Source organism: Leptopilina boulardi, unplaced genomic scaffold, assembly GCF_019393585.1.
Source record: "Leptopilina boulardi isolate dan_hultmark-lab unplaced genomic scaffold, ZJU_Lbou_2.1 LbouV2_323, whole genome shotgun sequence".
NCBI classification, from domain to species: Eukaryota; Metazoa; Arthropoda; class Insecta; order Hymenoptera; family Figitidae; genus Leptopilina; species Leptopilina boulardi.
In genome coordinates this window covers 165161-172740 of record NW_026137889.1, presented here as the reverse complement: position 1 = coordinate 172740, position 7580 = coordinate 165161, and the positions used below count along the sequence as shown (strand labels likewise).

The following is a 7580-nucleotide window of genomic DNA, read 5'->3' as shown; positions in this document are numbered from 1 at the left end:
GAACTGATTAGTGCTGGATTCACATTAGGTTTTAAAAAATCATTTTTTTTAGGGACGAAGTTTTGTTTTTAGGGTTTCAGTTGTCGGCAGATAGAATTCGTCCTGATCCGAATAAGTTGATGGAAATTGAAAATTTTCCGAATCCAAAAGACAGAAAGCAGCTGCAGGCGTTCCTAGGTGTGTGCGGATACTATAGGCGTTTTAGTGTTTGTGGTAAAGCTCTAGAACAAAGAGAGTTAAAAAAAAATACGTCGCGTAGGAATAATGTGCCGTATATTAAATTCAATAAAGAATAAATATGGGAACTTCGAAATTTGCCGGAATTGCAAAATGAAGACACTAATATATTGAGTTTGAGGGAAAATCCTGAGGATAGATATAAATTGCTAGAAGATAATGGTGTGTGCTATATATAAAAAATGGTGGAGGTTAATGATTCCAAGATGCTTAATTAAATCGATTTTAAATTCTGTACACATTTGCTTTGGTCTTGTTCAAATATTTACGTCGTGATATAAGGAATTTTTTAAGAAAATGCGATACATGTCAACGCACAAAATATTTAAATTGTAGTGCAGAAGGTATATTTCAATATATTAGAGCAGATGAGCCAAATGATTTGGTAGCAGTAGATTTCAACGGGCCGTTACCGAGATCAAGAGCGGGGGTAATGTATATTTTTGTTACACAGGATATATTTACAAAATTACTCACGTTGTATACCCTATAAAAAGTGCTAACACTTACAAGTAAACTTACCCAAGTGTTACACTCCGATTTGGATGAAACATAGGCACGTTTTTAGATTATTTATTATTATTTTGAAGAAGTTGGGAAACCGACGCAAATACTTTCGCATCACGGAACCCAGTTTACATCTCCGGTGTGGAAGGCGGAATTGGAACAGATGGGAGTTAAGGTAATATTTTCCTCAATTCAACACCCTTAATCCAATCCAGTTGAGCGGACCATGCGTGAATTAGGCCGATTTTTTAGTGCATATTGTGCTCATAAACATACGAGTTGGGCGAAATATGTACCTATGATTCAGGAATGCCTTAATTTGACGTTTGACCATACTACAAATGCTATACCACACGTCTTGCATTTTAGAATGAACTTGCGCGATCGCTTGGTTCAAATGTTTCCTATGTTGAAGAAAGCGTTAAATACTCGTGAGATACAATTGCAATTGGCAATTCTGAGGGTTCCACATTTGTCAGATAAAGCTGAGCAAGTCACATCAATGTTTTTTTTATTTGTTTGAAGGTCCGTATAATATGAAAAAAAATTTGAGTCATAATGCCTTTGTTTAGATAGATCCTAATAATGGAAAATTGTTAATGGGAACTTATAATTGCATCCACTTTCGACGATACTATGGTAAAGAGGATGTGTAATTGACATAAGTGTTGGAAGTGGTCCTTTTTTATTCGTCTTGGGGGTCGCTGATAATCTGAGTAATTGTGAAGGACTCTAATGAATGTGCAAGTTATAGAATTTGATGTCGTCGTTATACGCCATAAAATGGGGGATGATTGTAACGTATAGTCCTTCATAATTTTTTAATCTTGCGTAAAGAGCAATAGAAAATTATCGGCGAGATTAAATTTTATATATGCATAGATATAATAGCGATGTCGTCTGAATATCATAAATTGGCGCGAGTTAGACTTTGGGAACGAAACTACGAGAGGTGAGAGAGATATGCGAAGAATGCGTAGAAATATAGAATCAGTATAATACCGGGTCACAATCACGTTAAGGTGTTATGGGGACTGTGAAATATATATCTATCTAATAAAATATACAATATTTGCTGCAGAAAAGTATATCGCCTGCTCGATTGGGGTAAGTTGTAAAAAAAATATATATGTGTGTTAATTGATTAAAGCAAATGGGATAGAAAATCGTTAATTTTAATTTTGTCAATTTATTCAAATAGCGGTTGGTGTAAAATAGACAAACACCGCGTGTTCTATATGCGGAAGTATTGAGTGATTTTCACTATCGACATCTTGAAATTTATTATTTTGCGAAGCTCAGATCAAGCCTTATTATAACGATTATCTCACCGATTATCAAATGTAAATTTATTATTTTTACGAAGTCTTCCCATTGACTATTTTCGAAGCATAATTATTAGATAAATTTGGATTGATCAAAAAGTGGCCAAAAGTATAAAACAATTTTTTAGTACAACAAAACTAGGGTATTTTATAGTTTTTGCGGTTGCTGATTACGAATCCGATGTCAGTTTTTCAAAATTTAAAATGGCGGATCACAAATGACGGACGACAATTTAAAAAATCAATTGAATTGATCGAAACTTGTTTCTCGGTAGTTTTTGGGGTCGCTGATTATGAATCCGATGTCAGTTTTTCAAAATTCAAAATGGCGGATCCAAAATGGCGGACTACTTTTTTTAAAATTAATTAAAACTCTCCAATCTTGTTATTTGGGGTTTGATGATTACGAATTCACTATCATGTATTTTTAATATTAAATTAATGTACCTATTATTAGCCTACATATATAATTTAAAAATGTAGTTAACATAACAAAAACATAGCAATCAATCGAGAAATTTAGTTAGCTCTTGTAAAATATTTCCTTAAAGTTTTTGCTTATGTTAATCGAATTATTATTGGTTCTCGGAACCAAACGGTTTGATTGCTTAATTGCGCATGCTCTGTTCTCGTAAATGTTTCTGGTTACGGATGTCATACGTTAACAAATTATTTAGCTGTCCAAACAAAAAAATTTAGTCGACCGATCAAAACGAATAAAAAAGATTTGTACTTAAAACTATTTAAACAAATATTTTGTCAGTTTTCGGAAATTTCAAAAGTTTCGGTAATTATTGATAATTTTCAATTTTAATTATATCTTTATATTACTTGTTCAAGGGTAAGTTATTATTCAATGTATTCTGTTAAAAGTATTGAAACAAAAATAATGCAGGACTAAAATTCCCGTTTTAATTTTTTACATTGTCTAACATGTACTTAACATAAGTAAAAAAACATCGCCACAAGTTTTTAAGAATTGAAATCTAAAACTTTCACTTTTGTATAGTAATGTTTATGTAGAAATTTTTTGAGATTTTCAAGTTTTGGCGTTAGTTATTTTTGTAATATGAGTCCTTAATTCTTGGCATTTCGTATATAGAAGCTTTAAGGTATCAGAATTGAAAAAAAATGTTTTTGAACCCTTACAGAAAAATGAAAATTCCGAAATTACGGTGAGTGAGGCATTTGTCCATTTTATATTTTAGTACATAATTTACATACATAAATATTCACCCGGTATTAGAATCGAATTTGTTCTTATATGTATTTTTTCTCACACATCGATTGTAGACGAAGTTATACGAATAATTCGCATTATTCTAAATTAACCTTCCTCTTGCTTCCTCATGGAGGAAGCTTTGTAGTTCTTTCGTTTATAAAAATTTTTAAGCTGGCGGGAACAAATTTTTCTCTATATAGAAACATGTTTTATAAGATCCTGATCAATTGTCCGGATGTATGTTTGTGTGTGTGTGTGTGTGTGTGGATCCCTTTTTTGTTCAGACGATAACTTTAACAGGTTTTAATGGATTTAGATAAAAATTGGTAGGCTTATTTATCATATTAATATCTTAAAACTGACCAAAGGATTTTAAAAAATACCAAAAAAAAAAAATTTTATCTTTTTTTTTCCAAAAATTTTTTTTAATAGAAAAATTTTTTAAATAGAAAAATTTAAGGTTATATATAATAAAATGGTATTCCTTACGTCAAGACAAATCGATTGGTATATATAAAGTATAGTTTGAATTTAAATTTAAAGAATTAATGAAAGTTAAAAAATCAAAAATTCACATTTTGGCTATAAAATTTTGTGATTATTTAAATTCAAGTTTAAATATAAAATAATTGTGTTCCTTGCATTGAAACGAACCGATATAATTGTAAATAATTATAAATTATATATTATTTTTCATTAATTTTTATAAATTTCAGCTAAAATGTTAATTTTTGATTTTTTAACTTCCATTAATTCTTTAAATTTTACTCAAATGTATACTCAAATGTGTATATTATTATATTATTTATGTATGTTTATTTCAATGTTAATGCTTTCTCCACGAGGAAGCAAATTTTTTTGCTGATCGTAAAGAGAAAGCAAAATGTTCATGTCATCTGAATTTACAACTTGTTTCTATTGTTTCCAAAAATATTATATATTGAAAATAGCGTTAAAATATATATTGTATCAAAAAATTGTATAAGAGTGTGTGTGGTATCATTTCAATCTTATAGGCAATATTGTGATTTTATATTAGTAGAAACTTGAATTTATGTGGAGTGATAATTTTATTTGGCGTATTTATTATTTTTTTGTAATTAATTATATAATGCATTTTTTTATCATTACTATATTATAAAAAGATATCGCCGATACCACTACCGCTGATTTAAGATTAAACGCTAGGCGAGAACTTCAACGCTACGCGGAAGCTCAAAGTACTCGCCTACCATTCAACTCACAAAGCATTCAGACTCGCGTACCGTTCAGAATTTGTCTCAAATGAACACTAGGCGAAAATTTCGGCACTACGCGGGAATTCGCTGTATTAGTTTACCATTCAGCTCGCGAAGCATTCAAATTCGCCTAACGTTCAGAATTTGTCTCGAAAATTTCAGAGATTGTACTATCTATATTAAAAACATAAGTTAAAAATTAAGATAACATCAATGATCAAGGTCAAACGACAAAATCATAGATTAAAACGAACATAACCTCAAAAATTAAAGTTTTTGAAGGAGTTGAGATAAAAATAACCTTGAAATTAGCATTAGAAGTCAAGAGATGTTCATATTAAAATATAAATAAATTTCTGTTATTCAAATGTAAAAATCACGGTGTAAGAAAGAAAGGTGAATCGACTTCCTACCCCCACCACCAAAATTGTGTTTGCTTAAAGATTTGTTTCTCGGAGTATGAATCAGATGTCGCATTGTAGTTCATGTTACGATTCCTAACCTAAAAATTATTTTTGACATGTTGTTGGTAAACACATCGTTTTGATTTAAAATTGAGTAATAAAATTAAAAAATGGTAAGACGCTGTTGCGTAAAATCTTGTGAGAGTCGCGACTTAAAGAAGGACGATAAAATAACACTTTTTAAAGCACCTATTGATTTAAAGGAGAGAGAAAAGTGGGAAAATATTTTAAGCACAAACATAAGTGCAGCCGCTTACGTTTGTGAAAAACATTTTCACGAAAATGATATTAAAAAAGGTGAAGTTGTGCGCGATGCTGATGGATTTATTATGTATTGTGTAAGTATTTCCTATTTATAAAATTTATAATAAAACTTGATAACACTTTGTCTTTGCTATAAATGCATTTCAAATATGACGAGCAAGTTTTCAAAAGTTGATAAATTCATTTATTTAAAAATTCGAGATATACATAAATTTAATATTTTTAAAACCTTACAAATCGATCTGTTACTATTAAATTTAAGAACAAAATGCATTAACATTGAATTTTTAATTTATTAACTTTTTAACATTACTAAGGTGATTTATAATTTTTATTTTTTTACAGAAAAAATTATCAAAACCTATATCAATCACTTGATTATGATAAAGTTTAATTGAAAACAAAATGTCTTAAATATAAAAATATTGTTGTAAAAATAAATTATTACATTTGTATTTGAAAAATTAACTGTAGTGTTTATGTGAGAAAAGTCATTGGTTTCAACTTCTGGAAATAAGAAAATATGGATTTATCAAATTTTGTATACATTCTCCTGATATATAGCATAACATTTTTATTTTAGAGAATCAATATATTATTCACTACTTTTCAATAATTTTATCTCTTTATTTACTTAAAGAACATTTTATTTTCTGTATATGTATTTGTAAAAAAATTTATATAATTTGCTTCAGTGTCAGTTTTCGTCAAAACGACTGGTCAAAGGAGCTTTTCCTTGCAGTCATGATAATTCCGATTGTGAAGAGGAGTTTCCATGTAGTAAAAGGTTTAAAAGTGATGTGGATGAATGTTTCTCAGAAAATCTTTTAGAAGAAAATATGGATATAGACGATTTACCCTGTAATAAAAGTGAAATACAGGAAGAATTAATTAATAGTAGCCTAAAGCCCGAAGATCCTAATGTCAACAATACAGTTCCTATAATCAGTTTATATGAGGATTTAGTACAAAATTTAGGAAATTTAAAGCTGCCAAGGGATGAATGGGGAACAACGCACTGCAAGCAAACCAAATTACTTGTTTTTCCTTTTCTAAAAGTAATTCCATCTTCTACTAGCAGAAGTGTTACACCAACTTTCACTAAACAGGTATTTAAATATAGGAATATTTTTCTATAAATTGAAATATTTTTTTAAAACGAAATAATCATTTTTTACTCAAGTATTAATAAATTTATGTTTTAGGTAACGGTTAATGGTGAATCTGAGGTGCATTTGATATTCTTAGGACAAAGTCTTGAATTGGATTGCGTAAAAAACAAACCATCAAGTTTCAAGGAGTTTGAAAAATTACTTTTTGAAATAGATAAATTGGAAACTTGTGTAGGAGGTCCCGGCAGTCATATGTATAAAAATATTCATCCTGAGTGTGCACAACGAGATGGAGTAACATGGAGGCATAACAAATGTCCAAAAGTTATGGACAACGGAACCGTATGCCCTTATTGTCTTTCATTATATCAATTATTACCTCAAAATTTGAAAAGGCAAGACAAATCAAAAATAAGAGTTAGAGTACCAGGAACACCGACAACACGAAATAAAATCAGACTATCAATAAAAAGGCAGCAAGTTGTAAAACAAAGACTCACTAGGAAAGAAAAAAAGCTTGAAGAATTACAGATAGAACTGAGTGAAGTACAAGATCGGTTGAATGTAATGGAAAAATCGAGTTTTGCAGAGAAGCTTAGAAGTTGTTCGGAAAAACTTCCTGCAAATCAGGTAAACATAAAATTTTGGTGAAAAGAATATGGGATTTTTATTTTTAACGCAGATGGAATATCTCGATCAATTTTATTATTCTATTAAAAATTTATTTTTACAACTGTTTTGTAATACATTTGTAGCATGATTGGGGTATGAAGGTTTTTAATTTAATTACTTTTTTATTATATGTATATTTATAAGACTTATTTTTTTCTAATTTATTTACAATAAGTTACATCTAATTAAATTAAAGAAATAATTTTTTTAATGCTGTTTATAATCAGCACATCTTTGATAGATTTCGATAATTATTAAATTTCGGTATTTTATAATAATTATTAATAATTATTAAATTGATTTTTACAAATTATATTCGATTAGTGTACTTTCAGCTATATTGTACAATAAAAAGAGTCCAATTGAATTATGTAATAATAAACAATTTTACAAACATGATAAATGTTTTCATTAAATTTCCCCTTCTTTGTAGGTGACATTAATCGAAGAATGTTTTGCGGCTGGTAAAGTTAAAAGTAGTCATGGTCGGCGTTATAGTCATGAGTGGTTATTATTGTGCTTGTTAATATACATTCGCA

The 7580-nt window shown here is 29.2% G+C and overlaps 1 protein-coding gene across 1 annotated transcript; it reads left to right on the top strand.

Moving 5' to 3' along the window:
• The first annotated feature begins 5103 nt into the window (after positions 1 to 5103).
• LOC127284315 (uncharacterized) lies at positions 5104 to 7026 on the top strand. The gene is made up of 3 exons (XM_051309705.1): positions 5104 to 5331; positions 5959 to 6366; positions 6463 to 7026. The coding sequence occupies exons 1-3, from the start codon at positions 5104 to 5106 to the stop codon at positions 7018 to 7020; spliced, it is 1194 nt and encodes a 397-aa protein (XP_051165662.1). The 3' UTR covers positions 7021 to 7026.
• The last annotated feature ends 554 nt before the right edge of the window (positions 7027 to 7580 follow it).

Excerpts from the sequence above, each read along its gene's own strand:
- LOC127284315 (XM_051309705.1), top strand. The coding sequence starts at position 5,104 with ATGGTAAGACGCTGTTGCGTAAAATCTTGTGAGAGTCGCGACTTAAAG. Across the intron at positions 5,332-5,958 it reads ATGGATTTATTATGTATTGT|TTTTCGTCAAAACGACTGGT; the intron begins GTAAGTATTTCC and ends CTTCAGTGTCAG. Across the intron at positions 6,367-6,462 it reads CACCAACTTTCACTAAACAG|GTAACGGTTAATGGTGAATC; the intron begins GTATTTAAATAT and ends TTTATGTTTTAG.